General features: G+C 42.3%; 3 protein-coding genes across 4 annotated transcripts in view; all 3 read right to left on the reverse strand.

The window, feature by feature from the left end:
- Positions 1–761: 761 nt before the first annotated feature.
- LOC308306146 (CTD small phosphatase-like protein 2) lies at positions 762–2417 on the reverse strand (the record flags this gene model as incomplete). Its single annotated transcript, XM_080751045.1, has 1 exon — positions 762–2417. One exon carries the CDS (start codon positions 2415–2417, stop codon positions 762–764), a length of 1656 nt encoding a protein of 551 aa, XP_080607171.1.
- Positions 2418–8373: 5956 nt separating this feature from the next.
- Positions 8374–9627, reverse strand: LOC308305579 (delayed-rectifier potassium channel regulatory subunit KCNS3-like; the record flags this gene model as incomplete). The annotated part of the gene is made up of 1 exon (XM_080750392.1): positions 8374–9627. The coding sequence occupies one exon, from the start codon at positions 9625–9627 to the stop codon at positions 8374–8376; it is 1254 nt and encodes a 417-aa protein (XP_080606518.1).
- Positions 9628–13789: 4162 nt separating this feature from the next.
- wdr35 (WD repeat domain 35) overlaps positions 13790–24095 on the reverse strand; it is a 30634-nt gene continuing 20328 nt past the window's right edge. For both annotated transcript variants that reach the window (XM_080750326.1, XM_080750325.1), the window contains exons 19-27: positions 23568–23771; positions 23115–23261; positions 22706–22838; positions 22486–22596; positions 20801–20965; positions 20032–20172; positions 18860–19016; positions 17287–17530; positions 13790–14285 (exon numbers count right to left, since the gene is read on the reverse strand). In XM_080750326.1, coding sequence (XP_080606452.1) covers positions 14135–14285; positions 17287–17530; positions 18860–19016; positions 20032–20172; positions 20801–20965; positions 22486–22596; positions 22706–22838; positions 23115–23261; positions 23568–23771 — 1453 coding nt within the window. In that variant the 3' untranslated portion in view covers positions 13790–14134. The remainder of the gene's footprint in view (positions 14286–17286; positions 17531–18859; positions 19017–20031; positions 20173–20800; positions 20966–22485; positions 22597–22705; positions 22839–23114; positions 23262–23567; positions 23772–24095) is intronic.

Below are 24095 nucleotides of genomic sequence, written 5' to 3' on the forward strand. Positions count from 1 at the left end.
CTGACCATAGATTTCCACCCTGGGTAGGGTTTTTGAGACACTATAGAGAAGAATGAAACTGGCTGGACACTGCGTCAGTCACCCGGAACTGGTGGCAAGCAAACTGACACAGTGGGAGCTTTGACACATTCCATGTTAAAAAGTATGACCTCTAACATGTCAATTTGCTGTTCCATTTCTTTTAAGAGGCCATAAGCAGTTATCATCCAGAGTGAAGCCAACAAGTAAACTCACATGAAAAAGAACAAAAATATAGTTTTGATCAGTAAATGATCAGTTATCAGTAAACTGATCATCAACTGAAAGAACAAACATCAGTAAATGATCAGTTATCAGTAAATGTAAGTGTAATGGTGAGTTCATCTACACAAAAGTCCACCCAGAGCTTGCTTTAAAAATCGTATTCTTTTGATGTTTTGCTTTAGAGCAAGGTGGGATTGAAAAAAAAATCAAAGAAAAAATGTAAAGTAAAAAACAGTGATGTTAGTGTTATCTATCTATCTATATACTATGATTTACGGAATCTGTGTGCTCTGTGTCTGTGTGCGTGCGTGTGTGCAGGCCTGCGTGCGCGCGTCTGATTTGTCCCCGGTGTAACTCGGAAAGCATCCGACTGTCTCAAACTTGGACTTGGCAAATGTACGCATCTCATATAACCCAGAGGTGTGCGGTGCCAAGTGACAATTCGGTATTATAGTTTATAGTCCAAGTTGTGTTTTTCCTCAAATGTTCATTGTTCTCAGTCTTTTACAAGTCAGTGCTCAATCAGGGGGCAACAGGTCCTGCAGACGGAATTGCCCTTGAACGTGTGGACGTACATCCTCATTCATCTCAACCAACTTCTCCAAGAAAGGAACCAGCTTCAGAAGTTCATTGTCGTTCTTGTCCATGAACCAGCTCTTTATTGGGATCCCATTGGAAAGCTGATATGCGAAGGCTTGTGGTGAATTATCAATGATGACGGTCTTGGAGAGGTCTCTCCCTAAGATGTTAAGGTCCTTGATGTAATTTCCTTGGACGCAGACACAATGCTCACGGAATAACCTGTGTTTTACAAGCTTTTTCTTAGGGTCTAGGATGTTGAGGAGTTTGTCTGCATACACCCTTTTTGAGGCTGTAAAGAGGATGATCTCGTAGATCTGAGACATACGCTCCAGGAACTCTCTGAAGAACGGCCTCAAGCGCACATAAACCTGATAAATGACATCCTGAAAAAGGACGGGGAATGTAAGTGCTGCGTCCTCCAGCTCATTTAAACTGCAGTGCACCAATGTCTCGTCCAGGTCTAGGACCAGAGAGAACGCAGGCGTGCTACGTGTCTTGGGTGGCAAGGCTGACTTCCGAGTAAGCTGCTCCTCTGTTAGTGGAGGGATGTGCTTGATGAAAAAATATGGGTCAAAGACATCCCAGTCCTCCTCATAGGTGGCCTCTGATGGCACTTGGTTTGGAGGAGCATCCACATAGGCCACCTCAGGACTGGGACTGTCCTCTGCCTCAGGGGGCGCCTCGGGGATGTGGTGAGCTCGCAGCAGTGGAAACTGGGGCATGCTAGAGGTGGTGGTGGAGGCGGTGGTGGTGATGGTGGTGGTGTCTAGGGAATCTGAGCCAGAATAGATCTTTTTAACTGGTGAGGAAAAGTTGCAGACGGGGGAGAAGATGGTCCTCAGAGGGGTCTTCCTGGGAGGGCCGACGGGAACCCCGGCAGCCTTTGCCTCCTCCCGGTGTGCGTTCGTCGTGTTCTTACTCGTGTCATGGTTTGTTTCCTGTCCACTGACGGAGCCCCTCATGCGAACCCCGCTGCTACAGGGCGCTGAGGTGATCAAGTCGTCATCGGCGTCAGCATGGAGGCAGGTACTCCTGGCTGGGTTCTCCTGTTGCACCTTGACAGCATTTCCGCTGATGACAGCATTTCCGCTGATGGCCTTCTTGATGGTGGACCATAATCCGATGAGGCCACCACGAATAGGGCTGTCCTCTTCTACTTCTGAATGCTTCCGCTTGGCCCGGGACGGGCGGGCTTCCAGGCTAGGGCTTGGCTGCTGAGAGGTCTTGTGCATTCTCAGGAGGGTAGTTCTGGGAGGGCTAGTGGGCACCTCAGCAGCCTCTCCGTTACCCCTGTCATGTTTTGCTTCCTGCCCGTTGACGTTGCCCATCCTGTTAACCTCTGTGCTCCGGGGTGTAGAGGTGATGATCAGGTTGCCCACGTCAGAGTTGAGGCGTGTCCTCTTTGCAGGGCTCTCCAGTTGCACCGTGACAGTATTCCCCCTGATCACCCTCTTGATGGAGGACAATAAGCCGAGGCCACCACTACTAAGGCCGTCCTCTTCTACCTCTGAATGTCTCCGCTTGGCCCAGGACGGGTGAGCTGCCAGGCTAGGGTTTTGTATCTGTGACACCTTACGTATGTTAAGCCTCATTTCTTTAGCAGTTACGTGTAAGGCTGACAGTGATCCACAATATATCCAAATCGAGAATATTAAAGGTTCAAGCTCAGTGTAAATTTTGTGGTGATCGGTTCCCTCGTTTTCTGTTCTGTATCGTTGTTTCTCAAGGGCCATTAGTGAAATGACATTGTTGTGTTCCAAGGTGACACGTCCTGCCTCTGGCCACTGACTTAGACTCCACCTGTGACTTTCATTTTATTATGGAAGTCGAAAGGGTCAGATCGGCCTGAAAGCTTGCCCACATTTGAGTCATGGATACGTCAGAGATATGTCATAGATATGTCATAGATATATGATAGATATACATCAATGGTTCTCAGCATCAGGTCCGGGGACAACCAGGGGTGCTGGAGGGGTCCATGGCCTAGTGCATATCAATATGGGGGTCCCTAAAATGAACTGAACTATACTGAAAACCCAATCTACATGGTCCACGGACCCAACGCTGAGAAATATGTTTAAGTCAATATGATATCAGTGTCAATTATATCACACTAACCCTAACCCACAAGATGTCTGAAAGGAAGTCATGCCGTTATAGTTTTGTCTTTTATACCTTATTGTAAGGTGACGCGCATTCACCTTTGGTAGGCCAAAAAACATCTGATTCCAACTAGAAATACTGTTCCTACGAAACAGTGTGGGCTCGCATATAACACCATGTATGGGCACTAAGATCTACCCTTTGGCTGCACCTCATTGGCTAAGGGCCCTGCCTTTGTACTGTCGGTACAAAGGCAGTGTCTTGAGTAATTTCGAGGAGAACTTGACTGATAGATGTCTTATGTCATTTTGAGGAGAACTTGACTGATAGATCTTACGTCATTTTGAGGAGAACTTGATAGATAAATAATGAAGATAACATACGTGTGCTCGCTTACAGCGAGCCCACAATTATCGACGCATATTTATAGATCATCCATTTAATGTGCGCTGCACTAGTGTATAATTTCATCAGCTATGGTGCCTCAGAGATCGATGCCTGAAATGCAAGCATGTGCATTTTTCAAGACATTTGACACTGGGATCATTGTAAATCTGATCACTTTATAAGAAATATCCTGCTCAGATATCGAGAGTCAGGAGGCTTGTCAAAGGAGGTATTGTAATATAATAGTATCAAATAGTTTTGCTCCGCTTGCAACAACGGTCATATAGATCCAGCATTGTATGGACTAAAATATGTAGTACAATTATCTTGTAATTTCTTTTTGAACAAGGGCTAACTCAAACTCAATCTCATAGCAAGTTGTCTGGCAAATCACTATTAGTACTAGGCTACATCTCATAGGATAGGACAACAGTAGTTCTCAAACATTTGTCCTCCAAACTGATATGTACTGACCCCCACCTGAAAATCATTTGTGCCATAACCCCCCAGAAGAAAATATGGTTAAAGTGGTTAAAAGGATTACAAATACAATGCTACAGTAATATTGACTAATTGCCACTTCCCTAGGTTAGGACGTCACCCCCTCCCTCTTTCAGCTAACTTTTGGTGACGGAAAAAAATTGCGCTCTCATTGCCTAAGACCTAAGTGATATCTATGGTAGACAGACAGAGCATCAGCAACTGATGTTTTTGAAGGGAAGCATCCTTCATCCCACAGGATGGAAGGCATTTCTGCCTCAACACCTCAGGTGTTGAAATGAAATTTACACAGGTGTTACAGGCTCTGTCAGCAGCATGTATAGAGCAGGAAGACCTGTCAGCAAGTCAAGATAACCTGTTGAGATGGACCTCTTCCTATCGTACTGTATGTTAAAATTGGCCAACGGGAGGGGGGACGGCCAGCAGGTGGACCACGGCCATGTCACTCTGACATAACCATGTGACACGGCGCAAAGTGAAGCGTTGTGCGCTTGTAGATCTGCAATTTTCACCATTTTGGTTCCCTGGCAAATCTAATCTCTTAGCATAAACAACCCGATATGCCCATAATATAGGCAGGACCACGGCCACGTCACTATGACTAAGACATAAACAAACCCAATACACCAATATATAGGCATGCTACTCTGACTCAGACATAAACAACTTATACTGGCTTAGCAACACAACTGTGACACCAACCCATGAAGCTAACTAACCCAACCAGGGGAAGTGCATACAATCCCCGAACACATGGAGAATTTCTGCCTCTTAATTGTTCTTCATACAATACTGTGATCAGTCTGATTTTCAAGGTGACCGTCAGCAGTTCTCAGACTGGATGCACTTTATCCTTGAGTCTAAACTATAATCAGATTCAGTTTTCTGATTGCTTTGGAGATCAGAGCCCACCCACAATTATGGGCAGAATATATCCTCTATACTATAGCAAGGTGAAGGATAGGAACACCGACAGTAGACGTCCAATAATTTGGAGATGACCATGGATATGGTGGCTTTGTCTTTTTAATGAAGACAAAAGGGGAGAACTAAATCCACTTGTGCTATATTGTGTGATCCTCAACTAGCAGGAAGCACTGAAAAGTGTGACGACATGAGGGATATCTGACCCCTGAACAGGGGGCCTGGTGAGCTTAAGTCTCAGGATATGGGCTATTTCCCTGATAGTGAAAACTTTCAGATTCATTTAATTTCAAACACTTTTACATCGACAGTAAGCAACATTCATTTGTGACCAAAAATTGCCTCTGTTCCCTTTCCCTTAGATGTCGCTCTGTTATAGATAGGCTATATAAAGCGTCCAGTTGATGTAAAATCAATTGGATGGAGATAATCGTGCTGACTTTTAGAAAACACTTTTATCTGAGCTATATATATATTTGTTGGAGGACAGCCCGGGTGACCTTTTCTCGCTGGTCTGCACATTCTTATCTGAGGAAGAGATAGCAGACAGCGACTGCATCAAAGCGATTGTGTGGCACAGTATGTTAGCAAGCAGGAGAGAGAGTTATTGAAGCTCTGAGGTATGTTTGCAGATAATGTCAAATTCAGGCTGTTTTGTTGTTATAGGTTTACCAACCTTTGGAATGTTAATCATCTAAAATGAATGTAATTATGCAATAACAATTGTTTGCTGCATCTTTCAATGCTTACAGGTCGTGACATCAGCTTGTGTGACCCAACAAGCAGTCCATGAGGATCTTTAAAAACATATTTTTATTTACGGTAAACTTTGCTTATCCAGGTACATCACTGCGTGGCATACATTACTAATGGCAGAAGACCTTTGGAGAGACCAACAAATAGATGTGATAACAAGACATGCAGATTGATAGCATGTGAGGAGTACATAACAGGCAATCTGGGAACCCATCTGCAAAACAAACCAAAAAAAGGTAATAGGAAACTATTACATAATAATGATGTCACTTCAGCAAGGGAGTTTTCAAAAATGTTGGAGCTATGAGCTATGACATTTATTAAGCTATCTATGGTGACTTCAAATAGCACATGTCTTTAAAAATAGATAAATGGCAGAATAATTTTCACTTGCAGTACAGTACAACTTTATTCACTGGCTGTGGTGTATATAAGACCTACTGTACAACCTATACAGACACATCATGTATATTTAAACTTGCACCATATACATTATTCACTGCCAACCATGATAAGCCTCAACAGCACAAGCAACTAGAAAAGTGCTCAGAGCGCAGATCTCCGCCAGGCCTGGTTGCCTAGGCAGGTCTGTCAGTCGTGGGGTGCAGCTAGCTCTGGTCCATGAAATAAAGGTCTGTCAGTCGTGGGGTGCAGCTAGCTCTGGTCATGAAATAAAACGCACCCACATCGAGCCACCCAGCAGCCACCGCAGACACAACGGTTCACAACCCGGAAATAAGCGGCGGTCGAGTTGGATGCGTTTTATTTCATGACAAAAATAATGTATTTTACAGAGTGGGTGGGGTGCTGAGAGGTTTCCCACCGCAGAGAATAGACTTTCAACAACACAAAACTACCTTTGATTTGGTGAGTAGTGAAGTAGTTTAGTTTATTTTGACTCAAGTTGAGCGCTCGTAGGGGCTGAGAAATCCCGGTCTAGTCATTTAGCGACGGGTCTGTCAGAGCGTCAGTGCAGCTGACGCTCTGGACCAGAGCTAGGGTGCAACCATCAGGACACGAGTTAGGGTAAATGGAATTGGGAGCGTTTCGCTGTTTCTATGTAGCATCTTTTCGACACCCAAACCTAACCCTTACCTAACCCTGAGTAGCTAACCCTCCCGACACTCCGTTGTCGAAATGATGGTCGTTCGAAAGAGCAAGATTTCCCCAATGGAATTTGCCCGAAAGCCGGTGGAATTGTTCACGTTTGTAGCGTGAACAGTGAAAACAATGTTGGAGGTGTGCTCTATAAAGGCCCTTCTACATGCAAAATAGCAGAAAATCTTGTCATTTGGAAATGGCCTGTATCAGGCTTGTGTCAAGGAATCCAGGGGAAAACTAATTTGATTGTACAACTTACGGTTTCAGTCTTATATGCTAAAATGTGAAGCAACCTGTTATAGCACCAGCATTAGGCTGATTAGAAAAATATGGGGTGGAGGTTCATCCTTGAAGTGTGTGTGCAAAATTACAACTCTTACATCTGAGCTCAAGGGGTAATGGCCACCCTCTATATAGTGCTTGACTGTGTGCTTGTGTCATCACACTGATGTCACGATATGTCAGCTATACAGTATATGGAGTTCTACATTAAATTGATGCCAGCACTAAATGTCTTTGCCGGCTCCATATATGGAGCGTCCTGGTCCAAATATGGAGTCCATGAGGTCAGACCCAGATAAGTCTGTAGAATGTGGGGCTATATCCTATATCCTTCTGCTGAGCCTGGTGACTCTCTCTCTCTCTCTCTCTCTCTCTCTCTCTCTCTCTCTCTCTCTCTCTCTCTCTCTCTCTCTCTCTCTCTCTCTCTCTTTCTCTCTCTCTCTCGCTCTCTCTCCATATGTGGAGCTGACATATGTGGAGATGACACATCATCTCCTGGATCTCCATATATGAAGATCACTACACTGACCTCATCAAACCCTGGATAGCCATACATGGAAACAACTGGGGATCTCCATATATGGGGCTATATCCTTCTGCTGAATGATATTGATGACATCAGGGATCTCCATATATGTGGCTATATCTCCATATATGGGGCTACTGTATATCCTATAGTCTGCACACGCCCATGTGCATGACCTTAGGGCGTCTTAATGGTGTAGGATATCATTATGGCCAAAGCTATGAATAGACAATGACATTGTCTTGCCTGTATCGTGGGCAATGTGGAATTTAGGGGAAAGTGCTGTGCTCCAACAGATGAATATTCTGTAAACAATGTAGCCTATCATATTTCATAGGGAATCTCTCTGTGAAGTCAAGTGGTGTGTCAAAGCAACATGACACTTGTGTAGAGGATTGGGTTGTGTACTGACCTTACCATGATGTAAAGTCATTGGAGTTACTGTACATCATGGGCTCTTCTCTGACTTACAGTACATTGCATAGTAACAGTTCTCAAAGTCACAATTTTAGCACATAAATGAATGCAAATTCAGACAATATGTAACCTTACAAAACACAGCTTTGAAGTGACTTTGAAACTTGTTTCACTGTGCAATGGATTGTGATTTTTTTTAATCAACCGAGCAACTACTGAAGTCAAGGCAACCCAAACCTCTACCAAAGTGTAATTTTGCTTTAAGCCACAAAAGTACTAATGTTATTGCTAACTAAGCATCTTCATCTTTCCAAATCCCTTATATTTACTCAAGTCACCATTTGACCACTTGCCATTTCAACGTGCACATTATATGAAGCTGTTGTAAATAGCTCATTCCTGGCAACACTGTGTAGGGAAACATTCATGCAAAGTTCACAGCTGCCTGTTCAGTTGCTTAGTTGCTCCAGATCCCTGATGTTCAGACATGGCAGACCCTGATTTGTCCCACAGAGAAACATCTAATTTTGGATGTGTCCGTCCGTACTTACTTATTTTTGTTTCTGGTAGAACTTGGCGAACTTGTTGAAGATGAGAGTAATGGGCAGAGCCACCACAAGCATCCCGCTGAGGATGCACACGGTTGCTACCACCTTCCCAACTGGTGTTACAGGGCACATGTCCCCATAGCCCACTGTCGTCATGCTAATGGTGGCCCACCACCAGCCAATGGGAATGTTCTGGAACTCGGAATCCAACGACTCGTTCTCCACAAAGTAGATGAGAACGGCAAAGATGGAAGTGCCCACGGACAGGAAAAGTAATAGCAGCCCCACCTCCCGATAGCTGTCTCTGAACGTGGCTCCAAGGGACTGAAGCCCGGATGAATGGCGGGCCAGTTTTAAGATGCGGAACATGCGCATCAACCGCAAGATCTGCACCACTTTGCCAACATTCTCCAGATCTCCGGTCTCCTCTTCCTCCATTAAATCCACTGCCAGAGTGATAAAGAAAGGCATGACGGAGATAAAGTCGATGATGTTGAGGGGGTTGCATAGGAATTTCTTGGCCGAAGGTGCCACGGCCAAACGAACGACATACTCCACAGAGAAAAAGACAACGCAGATTATTTCAACTAATTCTAGCCCTGGGTTCTCAATATCGATGTCATTGATATCCACTTGATTGAATTCGGGCAGGCTATGGATGCACATGGCCAAAATGGAGACAACAACCACAGTCATGGAGGCTATGGCCATCATCTTAGCAGGACGGGAGTAACCTGGGTTCTCCAACCTGAGCCATATATTCTTACGAACACCTGCACACCAGGAGCCCTCAAACATCTCCAACTCATTCTCCGACTCAGACTTTTCCTCAATAGAAGAGTAGGAGCCCTGGAGTCGTTCACATTCCTCAGAGTACGCAAACGTCAGTTCTTGAAATATTTCACTGCAGCACGAGTCCAGGTGCCGTTCCATGATGCCCCAATACTCAATCTCTTGACTAAAGGAGACGACACATAACCCGTCCATCAGGTGCATTTTCCCAGTGAGATAGAAGTTCAGAACGTAACAGAAGAAACTGGGGTTGCGGTCAAAGTAGTACTCCATCTCGGAAGAGATGAAGTCGTCGCAGAGCTCCAGGATCGCCTCTCTGGAGCTACAGCAGAGCAGGCGTCCGAGACGTGTCTGCGGAAAGCGCTTGAGAACGTCGTGTTCCACTCGCTGCTTGAAGCCTCCGACGTTGAGGTTCATGGAGCAGTCGTCCCGCCCGTGCCTGTGAAGAATCTCTCCATACACCATGATGGAGCAGTGGTTTGGGGCCAGGTCTGACTTATGTCAGCACCCAAACTCTGATGGGCCTTTGGTTGGATGCTTTGATGAAAGGTTCCAATGGTTGTACTGTAGACAAGAATGAAAGTACAAAATGTCACTACCATTGATTGATCAACAAATATCATAGCAGTCCTGTAGAAGAGTGAAAACAGGTTATCTGTGGAACCATACAATGTAGGCCCCAAAATACTTAAGTACAGTAACAGGTACAATGTTAACAGAGAAACATCTCTCCTCACAACTTTGGAGGGAGTGAAATCACAACTGAGTGGTGCCAGACCAAATCTGCAGAGGGAATTATTATTATTATTATGCAATGGCAGATTTGTCTGGTTTCCAGGCTATAGAAATATCATATTGTCATTGGAGGTTTTGGGGAGTGAGGGTTGCATCATCATAGATATGCCACATAATAGGCTAGGAAATCACACTAACACTTATTACACTTACTTACAACAGCAATAATGTCAAGAACATACAGGTCAGAGTTCCTTTTACACTCAGATTTGTTTCATATAAAAGTAGCAATACCATGATATGGAAATAGGCCTACAGTAGACCTACTCTGCATTACTGTGTGTGCATCACTTTAATGTTGCAGCTGGTGTTGCTGAAATAGGCGAGCTAATTATAGCCTAAAGTAGTCTACTTAGTATATGTGCTGCTGGGGTCATTAACCTATAATAATCATTCATCTGTTAATATATGTTTTGTTTTAATACTCTAAATCTGCAATGTAGCTAAAGATGTCAAATAGGCCTAATGTTGGAGTAAATGTACAATAACCTAACTATCCTGGAATAGAAGTAACAAAATGTTAACATTCAAATAAAGTAAAAGAACCTGAGAAATCAGGCCTATATGAATAGCTAGTTTGTAATGCCTTTAGCAATCAAACATTTGCAAGTATAGGGTTTACACAGGCACAGCACAGAAATCATTTGTGGAAAAAGTTATTCAGATTTAATTTGCACAATGCAAATAATGTCCAAGCATGCATGCTGCATAATTGCAATTCTCAGAGCATATACTGTAGGATATGGGCTATAACACAACACTAAACAAATGGACAAAACCATAGAAATTCATTGTGTTTCCGACTCTTCCGAGTCGTATCTATAGGCTGCCTACCTGCGTGCTGCTGCTGGCTGCTCTGCAGCAGATGCTGTGAGTGTGGAGCGCTGGCTGCCTCGGGGCGTGTGACAGTGTGACAGCCTCAACATGTCACTCTCTGCCTGCACAGTGTCAGTCTGTCTGACTCCATGGCGTTTAGTCCAGCGTACAGCGGTGTAAAGTAGCCTGATAAGTACATTTACTTAAGTAGACAACTACTGTACTCAAGTAGAATTTTGAAGTATTTCTACTGGAGTAGGCTATTTCCAATTTTCAGTAGGCTACTTTTACTTTTACTCCACAACATCTGAGACATGAGTCAAATATTGTAGACCTACTTTTATTCCACTACAATTATTAGAAAACTTTAGTTAGGCTACTACTTTGTAGATTATCATTATAAAATAGGCTAAATACATTATTACCACTTCAGCCCTCATGGCTACATTTCAGCCATTTGAAAATAACCTATCTACAAGCTCTCAATGCTTTGTGGTGCAAGTTGTGAGTTTATTGTAGATCTGCTATCTGCTATTTTTTTTAATAGTCTACCGGTAGCCTATATAGCATACATTTGAAGTCAAATTGTCAAATAGGACATTCTGCAAAAACGAATAGGCCTACTTTCTACTTTCGGTACTTTAAGTAGGTCTAATGTTTGAGTTCCGTATTTTTACTTAACAGAGTAGTCAATATTGCAGTACCTATTGATACTTTTACTTTAAGTAAAACATTTGAGTAGACTACTTTTCCCACCACTGCTGGGGGGCATATCATTTCGCATACAGAAAACACGCTTCAATAATGATAATATGGAGTGGCACGTCTTCTCAAATTGAATCTGTTATAGGCTAACACACAGAGCATGCAGTTATGTCATGTTGGGGTGTGTGTGCCAAATGCATTCGCGTAAATATTTTATGACTGCCGACCGGACATACTGTAAGCTAAGTGCGCACATTATTCTTTTAAGATCTTCTCCCCTTGTCAATTTGTTTACTGGCCTAGTTTTACGAGCAGTTCTGTGTAGGATTACACTGTACTTTCTCTCCAGAACCAAGTTATCAACAGGAGGATATTTGGAAGTAGGCCTAATTGTTTTATTAAATATCGTTGATGTCGGGCAGAAACCTCTCATCTCCATTTTAACTTTGTGTTTTGTTTTCTTCTTTCTTCTTAAATGAATGCCCTAGCTGGCTACTTGATCATAGGCCTACAACAGCCGTCGCACAAAAGCATAAAAACCTTTTCTTCAGATTTTTTTAAAATCATGAAAGATAACAGTTTTAGAGATTTAGACCCGACGGAGACGATATCCTTAGATCTATGAACTATGTATTGTATAATGTGTAATTCCAAACTCTAACTGTAGATGGCAGAAAAAGACTGCATTAGAGGCCACAGGCCAGAGCATGGTTCAGTGATTTACTTCATAGTAGGCACTAGGTAGCCTCGTACCCGCCCCTCTTAATCCAGAAACCATCCTCCTGGAGAACGGAAGTTGGTCGTTTACTAGGCTAGGCACTAGGCAGATGAACAGGTTTATTTTTGTTGGCTTTTGTTTTATACGATTAACATTTATCCCCCATGTATTTCTAAGTGACTGGATGAAATTGTCAATCTACCTGAAAATGTAGGCTATTTAACCTATGTTTTATAAGAGCTGAAGAGAAAAATAAAGAGCTTTAACTTTTTAAGGACAATAACTAAACTGAAACACGATTTAACCCCCCAAATGAAATGACTCATGTATTCTGACCCTTGTCTGGTCAGTAGGGGTCATCACCATGATGGATTGTGGATTTCTGGTGGACATTTTTGTTAAAATTCTATTTTTGCCACAGACATACAAAATGAGTGGGCAATATTACCAGAAACACAAAGAGCTAGCCCTGAATGACCATAATAGGTCTGTAACTCTGTCCGTTTGGTTCCATTTGTACACTCAGTTAATATATATAATATATATAGTCTATAAATATAACATTTGAGTGTTATATTAACACTAGTAGTAGCATACTATGTTGGACTACCAATATACCATTATGTCAAGTAACTAAAATGTTCAAATAATTGTAGTGGAGTAAAAAGTACAGTATTCGCCTCTGAGATGTAGTGGAGTATAAGTATAAAGTATTTACATTTTTCAATATTCAAGTAAAGTACAAGTGCCTCAAAATTGTACATTTACGTACTTGAGTAAGTGTACTAAGTAAGTGAGTAAATGGACATTACTTTTCACCACTGCCTTGCACCATAATCCTGTCTCCTCGTCTGTGTCTGTGTATGTACTTGTTCAAGCCCCACTTAACAGTAGACTAAAGGCCTCTCCATACTTCGACCGAAACCGCCGTTTTCGGTCAAAAGGTCCTTTTCTACCATAAAATTATATCCCTCGGGACTTCTGAAAAGCATTGGACCGAACGAGAGTTCGGAAATTTGCACGTCGGAAAACACAACTCACCGAACATTTCGGTCGAAGTATGGAGAGGCCTTAATATTATTAGTTTCTGTCTAAAAGTTGTTTTAGAAAAAAACTACTTATAAACAACAGTGATGTGTTTGTCATCCCTCTAATGTGTGTATGTTTTTCTATACTATAGAGGCTGTACAGCATGATAGCAGCCAATATAAAACATTATATCAGCTTGAAATGCTTCTCGGCAATGATAAATGTCTGCTTAAAACTATGAATAATACAACAAGGCTAATAGTCTAATAGCCCTGTGGCTCCAAACAGGACATTAAAAGGTTCAGTAAGACTATATTAAGGTTGGGTCTAAAATGCCAAAAACTGTTATGTTTATAATTATGCATAACAACATATAACATCGTTTATCAAAATGCATTATAAAACTCAGTGAACAAACTTATATATACAAGTTGTTACAAGTACAAACACACAGTTTGTGAGTGACAGATCTTTACTGTACTGTGTGATTTTTGGTAATTTGTCATATGCTGAAAATAGCAGATCTACAAATTGTGTAGTATAGTGTTGCATTCGGGACGCGTATGGGTATCTGTACACTATACCGTGAATACTATGCTTCTCTGTTAATATGCATGTGTAAAATGTAATAAAAGTATACTGAGAAAAATAATTCTTTATATCATCAAATTTCAATGAATATTTCTCAAAGCACAAGAAAAGTTTAACATTATTAAAGGCAAAATGAATTCCCCCTAAAAGTAATAATTTATCTGATTAAAGTAAGTGTGTGTGTGTGTGTGTGTGTGTGTGTGTGTGTGTGTGTGTGTGTGTGTGTGTGTGTGTGTGTGTGTGTGCGTGCGTGCGTGCGTGCGTGTGCGCGTGCGTACGTAAAGTTTTCCACTTTGTGTAAAAAGTCCATGTTAGGCTTCAGGTCAGAGGGGTGTGACACAGAGGGCAGAACCTATATTTGCTGATCTCTTGCTCAAGTGCACAGTGTTTACACACAGTGCACATCCAGAACTGGTACTCTGGAATCATTCGGCCGGTCACAATGCATGTGGGCAACTTTCCATCCACCCTGACGAGAAAAAGAGGACTGAATCAGATCAACACACTTCACGTTACATTCTGACATGATGACACAAGGCAGTTGGGGAACTCCAAAAAATTACTTGTAGCCTTTATTCATTTATAAAAGAGTGTTTGTAGTCCTTGAAGTTCTACAATTTGAAGGGCAACATTAATAAAGCTGATGATTTTATTGGGAAGAGGTCGATTTTCTCCAATTCTCCAGGCATAAGGGAATTGACACCCTTGACATCTGTTGTTACCTTAAAAACCACGCTGGATCTATAGGTCACCGGCAGCGGCAGTACACACAAAGACAGGGACAGAGCGGTGAGAGCCGTGTTTTTTAAGTACGGCTAATGTTCAGGTTCGTGAGGAGAAAGGCAACCCAATACAACAGGTCCACAAGTCATTTTGGGTAATGACCGGATTGTATGTCTCAGTCCTGATCGCAAGAGATTTTTGGTCCAACATAGAGGGGAGAGGGGAACAGCACCGGACGCCCTAGATGTTTCCCACACAGACAGGGGCAAGGGAAAGAGCCCAGGATGTACTGGGCTCCAGTTTGACAAACACTGCTCTAGTGCAAGTTGTTCTACTTAAAGGGCCACTTCACCTCTGGGACAACCAGATCTTATTTTATTGTTGTTTGGGACACGATCAACACAATCCTGAGTTATTTTTTGTGTTCAATCTGTGTTTTTAGATATTTTAGTATTTCAGCATGACTAGTGATGCATTTTGCATCATCAGTGATGCGTTTTGCATCATATGATGCAAAAGGCATCACTAGTACATACTGAAATACTAAAATATCTCAAAAAACAGATTGAACACAAAAAATTACTCAGGATTGTGTTGATCGTGTCCCAAACGGCAATAAAATAAGATCGGGTTGTCCCAGAGGTGAAGTGGCCCTTTAATATTAATTCACTCTAGAAAGCAGTGTAAGTGAGCACAAATCAATCACATATTGATCTGTTCTCTGCATGTGTTTTGAAACTAGGTCTCAAATGTATTCTGTGTTGTACCGTTACTGTACTCAGGTACCTCAGTCATGTACTGATGTTGTCTGGCAACATGCTGGAACAGACTTTTCAATTCCTGCTCTTTACGTGTTGCCTCACTTCCCAATGTATGAATGAATGGACCATTGTAAAGCGCTTTGAGTTCACAACTTGCTTAGAAAAGCGCAAAATAAAAATGCAATCTATTATTATTATTATATAATAACGAATTAAACCAATGTACATTTAGCTAGCAAATTAACTCAAACTCTGCCATCAAAATACCCCTTTGTACCCCTTCTCTGCCATGCCCGTAGAACCCGTAAATGTAATAAAAAATAATTAAAAAACATTTTTTTATCGAACCGAACTAAAATAGGCCGGAACTAATGCTCCGTGATCGGTTTCTACACGGACACATTATTGAGCGGACAACTTTAACATTGGAGTCCCTGAACCGGAAGCGGAAGTCCGTCCTCTATTTTGGCCCGTTAACTTTCTGTCTGAACTCCGCGGCTTACAGATGGAGAACTTATTGATCAATTGAAAAAGTTTCAACGGATTTGAGAAGCTGATGGAATACGCGAACACACGATGCATAGCAGTGTCCGATCACGCACGATGGGAACTGGACGAGCGCCCACGTTAACAGGTAGGAGAAGCCGGCAGTGAAAGACATAGAGAAATTAACGGGCTTTACGGCCGTAAACTACGAATGAGTTAAGGCTACATAACTAATTTCCTAAGCTTAGTTTGACTTGTATTTTAGTATTTGCCAGCAAGGAGCAGAATAAGATATTTCAGATGTTTTCAGTTTATTTATTAAAGACCGGCTGACACGCCCAGAAGTTTAACATTATAATACAGTAGGTCACGTGGTAGCCTGGGATCGCTTCCAATTTCGGGCTTTTGATCCGGTCGGGAGCGGATGACGTCCCACGTCATTTTGTATTCAAAACGGACTACAATTTGGCCGGAACTACCGACCGGAAATCAGTTTTAACCTGGTTTTGCGCATGCGCTAACTGGGATAAAACTGATTCCGGTCGGTAGTTCCGGCCAATGTGTAGTCCGTTTTGAATACAAAATGACGTAAGATATCATCCGGTCTAGACCGGATCAACCAACCTGTTTAGTAAACGAATACCAGGCTTTCTCTCAGGAAAGCCTGGTGAGGCGAGGTTAGTCACGTGGTCTTTCTCCAAACAGTCTGAAAAGGAGGCGGGGCCGTATCAGTAAGTAGTGAATGTATACTCCGCACCGGACAGCTATTTTCGAGAGCTAGTGTGTGTGTGTGTGTGTGTGTGTGTGTGCGAGCGCGCGCACACGTCTCTGACACACACACACACACACACACAGAGTGTATGAGCCGCGGGCGCGGACATCAGTGCTCCGGTGTTCTAGGGGAAGACAGCAGGAGATGGCTGCTAAAAGGGCTCAGAGCTGGGGAGGAGGAGAACGTTGGATCCTCGTTACTAATCTCTGACACCTAACCCTAACCCTAACCCTAACCCGGTTAAGGTGGATTCTATAGCAGATTCTATGACATTTTTACCCCTAGAACTGCTTGTTTTAAAATTCGGTTTATGAAGTCTCATTTTCTCCTCCTCGCACAGGGTAGTTTCACAAGATAATGCTCAGCGCTCAACTCCGCCCCCTCACCCCCATATTACCCAATCAAATTAATGTAATGCAGTTACTGTACAGAAAGTACTACTTTCAGTACAGTAACTAGAATAAATTAATTTCATTGGGTAATTTAACATGGGGGTACATGAAATCATCAAAAAATGATGATAATTTGATAGCCTTAATTAGCCGTTTTGGCCGTGTCAGCCGGTCTTTAATGTGTAATATGTTTATGTGACTATCCTGGCAAATGACTGCACTGACACTTTATGTTAATGGCCCATGTCTCTATACCAATCTATACCAAAAGGTAGTCGACGAACATTTTACGATCATAGTTTCAGTCTAGAAAATCAACGCTGCTTCCATGCTCACCCCTCTGGCGTGCTCTCCAGATCCAGCGTGCGGTTGTTGTCCTTGGGGCTGTGCTTGGTGAAGATCTCCAGGGCCAGGTCCTCGTACGGCTGCCTCTGCTCGGCCTCCAGGCTCTCCAGGGACTCCAGCTTGATGAAGGCCCGGGAGCAGGTGCTGAAGGCCCGGTTGGCCGAGGAGCAGACGGCCAGCAGGGAGTAGATCTCCACCGCTGGGATGATGTCCTCGTAGTCACGGAGCTGTAATGCTTTAGAACAGGGGTTTTCAAAGTGGGTAACGGGGCACACTGGGGTGCCGCGAGATAACTTGATAATATTTGGAATTTATTCTCAGTCAGTTCTAACCAAAATGGCTATTATCTCAACGTTTTCCTCGTAACATAATCACTAAAATATCGTCACTGTCGGGCAAAAACCTTGTATCTCCAAGTTTCAAATGTGTACGTCTTTTGGTAAAGCAAAGCCCTGCTTCATCATACAAGACTGTCGCACAAAACTAGTGAAAACAGCCGATCTGCAAGCACACAACGCCTCGAATCGCGAGGCGTTGTGTGCTTGTAGATCTGCTGTTTTCACTAGTTTAGTTCATTTTATAGATGATAAATACAAAACGAACGGTTTTGGACATACAAGGTTTCCACCCGACAACGACGATATGCTATAAATATAAGGTGCTGGGAGTGAAAAATATAATGTAGGGGTGCCTCGGATTAAAAAAATATTTATGGGATGCCCTGAGACTAAAAAGTTTGGGAACCCCTGCTTTAGAAAACACAACAGAATGGACAGGTCAGAGGGGGGACTGGGGTTCGGCTCGGCTAAATTTCAGAGCCACTTTAACGTCACGTACAATAGATGTTTTTGTGGTTTAGATTAGAAAACAGTGGGTAAATTTAAATTATTAAAAAACACAAAACTGTTGAAAACAATGAAAATGCCAACGTACAAATGGTGTTCTCCTTTTTGGTTTGAGTTGAAGGTATGTCTATCATTTACTACAGTACTGTATGTCTCAAGGGCCATCAGATAGTGAACCACTGATGTTCAGCCGAACATCGACTTTACCTGTGAGTCTCCAGATCAATCACATTTCTATCTACCGCTGGCTGAATGTAATCATATACACTAAATAATGGTTCTTAAAAACGGTGTGCTTTGGGATTTAGTGACAACCAAACCTTACTATTGAAAACATTTATGCATGATCATTTCATTTACTCTATCAATTTTCTATCATTTCACAATACAATACAGAGGCAAATTCAATACACCCTATAATAGCTGAGATTTTCACTATGAATCGATTTTGCCGTGAGCACTAAAAGTTGGAAGATCCCTAAAATGATCCTTCTCAATGTTCTTTTTAAAGTATAAAGTTGTCAAATATGTCAGTAATTTCTTTGGATATTTAGGTTATGTGTCATATTATCTACCATGTGCAACTTCAAAGCCTAAAAGCCAAACAGAAATGTAATTGTCAACGACAAAAACACAATTAAATCGTTAATCGCAATTATTTGAGAGAAAATTAATCGTCATGTAAAATGTCATCATCGTGGCAGCCCTAAGTGGGGTACCTGTCCGCATGGCATTCTCCATGTAGCCTTCATACAGCTGTCGCTGGGCCAGCAGGAAGAAGTGATAGGCTTCTGCCCCGCGCCACGCGTTGTCCACCACGCGGTCGTCTGACGTCGACGCGTCCTCCTCCAGAAGCCCGGCTAGCGCAGATGTTGCCTAAATAATAAACATCCATAGATCTATGTAGTGTTTCCCATTATTTGGAGCTTTCAGTCCATCAGACAGTATTTGGAGCATACAGACTGAATGATCCCCATAACTGCAATGAATTTGGACTCATTTCGACATTACTCCGTTTACAATTTAGGCCTTTAGCAGATGCTCCTTAAACATTGCTAAATTTACAATTTAGGCATTTAGCAGATGTTTTTAATCTAGAGTGACTTTGAATGAGAAGGAAGAGGCCGCACAACTCTTCAGCCACGATGCAAATAATTTAATTAACCAACGTTTCGACTGTTGCCAGTCTTCATCAGGGTTTAATCTAGAGTGACTTACAATAAGCAAGACATTATGTTACACAGAGAATAATAATAATTAATCATTTAGTCCCCAATTGTTTGGGAATTGTTGCGACCATAGGGAGCATTAGTATGGAAATCTGTCATGCTTGATTAGTGACCCAGTGGCTGTGACCTTGTCTACCCCACACACACATATCCAACAGATGGCGCCAGAGCAGCACACGAAGAGCTCCAGTATGTGAAGGGTGTCTGTGTGTGTTTGTGTGTGACTTGAAAAGGTAAGTCAAAATAGGAAAAATAGCTGGTATTCCCTACGGTCGCTACTCGACCTCAGGGAGTGTTACTTGTATTCACATACATGAAATTGTTCCTCTGCATTATTAGGAGCAGTGGGTACCATTTACCTGAGACCGATTCTACAAATGCCTTCTAAAATCAGTAGTTCTTCAAGATCTTTGTTCAAAAATAGCAGATGTACGAGCTTGCAGTGCGGCACAAAGTTACCATGGTAACCAGGTAAACAGGTGCTAGTGAGCAAAAAAACATCCCATGATGCCTCCCCAAAGCCACTGCTGCCCACTTTCGCTTCCTCATTCACATCCATTCTATCTGGCTGCAGTAAAATGGCCTTTTCTCTGTTTGTTTTCCCACATCACTCGTTTTGGCCAAAACGGACCAACGAGTGGTATGTTAATGGCATGGCCTACCTCTGATTTCTTGCCTTTGGCCTTGCTCTGCTGTGACATCTTGACCTGCTCGTGGTAGTTCTCAACCAGGAGAGCGGCCAACACGTAAAGCTTCTTGACCCTCAGTGGCCTGGTTCTTTTACTGGCCTCCTCATCAGCTATCTGAAAACAAGAAGCCATAAACACTAACAGATTAGCACATGCTCAATCCATCCTTGTTCACAAACGTGAGGTCGACACTCCCTCACGTTTGGTGCTGCTGTGTCCCACTGCTTTTGATGCAGAAGACCTGCCTCTAAATGGCTGAGGTGGGGGGCACACGTCAGTCCGACGTCTCATTACTCCGACTATGTGGCTACCCGTGCGGTTAAGGTTCGGGATAGGGTTAGTAATGGGGAGAGTCGGACGAACGCAATGTCGGAGTTATGTGTGTCAGAAAAATAACATGCACCTGGCTGAGGTGCGGTGCAATGACCCATCTCCATATAGAGACAGGTCTATTTCAAAACACTATGTACCTATGATAAGTGGAGAGAAATATCCATAAAATACTGTATAAGGATGCATCAAAAATAAAGAGACTCTATGGGGTTTAAATGAGCTGAGGTGACCGAAAGGTATATTTGCATTTTGCTGTGGATGTTTCAAAACTCTCGCTTTGGAAAATGACACCACATGTAGTCTATTCAATATCCAAGTTAAAAACGTTTCAATGGAGACAATATCTTATGAAGTTAAGAAAAACAACATCAGATTCACAACAGGAATCTGAATGAAGAGATTTGCCTACCTTAAACATGAGCTTGGCTGCATCGAGAAAATGATGTGCTTTCCTATAGAGCTCCACGGCATCTAGAGTTTTATTCTTCTCGAGGAGATGTGATGCGTATTTGGCTAGAAGAGACTTGATCTCTTTCATGTTGTGGTTCTTGGCCAGTTCCACTGCTTTGTTCCACTGTATGGGAATGAGAACACCACAATCATTCAGGAAACTAATTCATAGTATTTTAAAGGCTAGACCACTTTGGTAGAGGTTTGGATTGTGTAGTTACCCTTGCCATCATGTACAGTAACTCAAAAGGTGGGCAAGAAATAAAATGCTTCTCATTGACTTACTGTACATTGTAAGGTGAAAAGTCAAAGTCACTCTTTTAGCCCATGAAAAATGCAAACATCCTTTAGATTCTTTGCATCTGTGGATCTAACAACTTCAATAGTCAAATCAAGAGGAAGTTTAAAATTGTATTTTTTTTGGAGCTTTCAGTGATAACTTGCTTTCAAGAAAGACTTCCTAAAGGAAGAATAGTATATTTCCTTATTTTCTTCAATCTTTATATTTACAATACTATTTGTCAAAAATATGTAATTTTTAATATGTAATAAAATTCTGCCAGACCAATAACCAATGACTGACTTTGAGCTTTCCGTAAAACCTGCTTTCAAAGTAAATAATTATTCAAACCTGTATACAAATCACACACACACACACACACACACACACACACATACAACTGCAAAACCATTTTTTGTGTGTGTATGTGATCTTTTCGTGTTGATATGTTGATATTAAAATGGTATCTTCATCTCACTGACCTTGCTGTCACAAAACATTGCATTAACTGTGTGAACAAACTCCCTGAAATGGAGGATGCCAGTGACCTCTGTTTTTAATACTGGTTTAATTAGAGAAAGCTTAAAAATCGATGCTGTATTCTCTTGTCTCAGGAGGCAGAGCAGCTGCTTAGGAATCAGGGGGTTCTAGGTTTTATCCTGGGCTCCCCTGGATTAATGTCGAAGTGTCCTTGAGCAAGACACTGAACCACACCTGCTGCTAATGATGGTGGTGCCTTGCTGTGTGTGAATGTGTGCTTTGGATAAAGGTGCTATATAGTGTAAATACACCATTTACCTCCCATCCTACAAACACAATTATTCATATATTGTTGCTGTCGGGTGGAAACCTCCTATGTCTGTTTTCACGATTACAATTCAGAAGTAGCAAAAGTAGCAGATCTACAAGCTCAAAATGCGTTGCTTGTGGATTTGCTACTCTTGATGTTTTGTGTGACACCCTAGTATGATCACGTAGGGCATTCCTTTACGAAAAAAATACAAAAACATAAAAAGTTCGAAAATGGAGATAGGAGGAAGCAACAATATATTAGATTGTATGTCTGACATTTTCCTGAAATTTACCAAGTCTAAAAAAAACACAAGAAAGTAGAAAACCCTTCCTAGTCTTGAACCCACCAATCTCTAGATTGGTAGAGAGCGGGTTGAGAGGTGCATTCACACTCTGGAGCTAACACATCCCTCCAGACGAGGACAGGACACTGTGTAGGAGGACAGCAAGGGACTGAGGTGTTACTATGGTGGCAAACAGGGGGTTTCCCATAGAAAGCCATGGGTTGCCAAACCTCAGTGGATTATCACTGAATGACAGTGGCGCCACGAGCGGCCGCCTCTGCCTCTCACCTGGTTCAGATGCACACAGACATCCACCGCGGCTTTGGGCTGGTTGCACTTGAGGTAGGCGTTGACGGCCTGCTCGCACATGCCCACGGTGGTAAACATCTGTCCAATGTCCTACAACAGTACCAAACCAACAGTAACAGCAGCATGTGTGAATGAAGAACAAAAGGCCTGATAGATCAACTTTCTTAGGTTCAAGTGTAAGCTGAACTACTCGTCTCACCAGTAGCAGTTTGTGATTCTCGGGTAGCGAGCTGGTGAGCCTCTCAAGTCCGTCATAGTCTTCCAGCATGTAGTAGCATTCTGCTAACCTCTCCTGGTTGCGCCCCTGATTGTAGTACTGCACTGCGTTGACCCTTGAAAAAGATAATCGGTTTTATTTGTCACATCACAGGTGAAAATGTGAAAGTTAGCACCATTATGCAGGAGTGTACATGTTATTTTGAGCAATTCTCATGACACACAGCAGGGGTGGATATGGAGCTAATCCCAAATGCTGGAAAAAAATACATTTTATGTTATTCTAGCGCGCTTAATATTGAGACACAGAATGCACTGGAAAGTGTGTGTGTCACTGGAATAGGGCTAATACAAGTACAAAGAGTGAGATTCAGAGAAAACATAAAATATACCACTTCTGTCTGTCAGCAAAGTAGTCTCCAATTGCATTGTACGCCTGTTCCAGCAGGGCGTCATCACAATCCCCAGAGCCTGTTTTCAGTAGCTGGAGAACCCTGAACCAGTCGCCCAGCTTGATCCTGAGGTTTATAGCCAGGTCCCTGAGAGAGAGAGCCAGAGATATTTCAATCCTTTACTTCTACTCTACTACATCTCAGAGGCACATATTGTACTTTTACTCCACTATAATTATTTGAAAATGCTAATTACTAGCTTTGTAGATTTAGATTATAATTTAGATTTAGATATATTTAGATACAAAATAAATATAAATATTGTAATATTGTAATATAAATATACATATATATATATTTTATATATATATATATATAAATGTAGGACAATACATTTTGATTTTGCTGTGACCTATAAAATCGGTCTGTGACCCACAAATGGTTTTACACTACCTGCGATCCATGTCCAGGTACATCCTCTCGGCCTCCTCAAACCTGCTGAAGTACGCCGCCACCTCAGCCTGCTTCATGGCCTCGCTCTGCAGGTTTCCCAGGCGCTTCACAAACTCGATGCCCTGGTAGTCTTTGCAGCGCACGAAGGCTTGCTCTGCCGTCTTCAGGTCCAGCTTCTGGAGGGCTGCCTCGGCAAGTAGACGCCTGAGAGGCGGACACATGCAGACAGGAGGCTGGTAAGTTAGTTGCCACCACTTGCTTCCATTATTAACCAGCGAACCTCAAGTGTTGTGAGCTTGTAGATCTGCTATTTTTGAAGATCTGCGGCGTGAAGCGACGCGTTGTGAGCTTATAGATCGGCTATTCTCACTAGCGTACTTCTTAATTATTATTTTCTTAGATGCATGGAATTTCTTAAATGTGTTTGTTTGTTTGTTTGTTTCAAAATGTCTACAATTTATAATAAAATATTCTTTGGGGGAAGGGAAAATCTTTTGAAGTTTTGTATGATAAGAAATGTAGGAAATG

The sequence above is a fragment of the Nannobrachium achirus genome, assembly GCF_963921795.1.
Source record: "Nannobrachium achirus genome assembly, chromosome: 20".
NCBI classification, from domain to species: Eukaryota; Metazoa; Chordata; class Actinopteri; order Myctophiformes; family Myctophidae; genus Nannobrachium; species Nannobrachium achirus.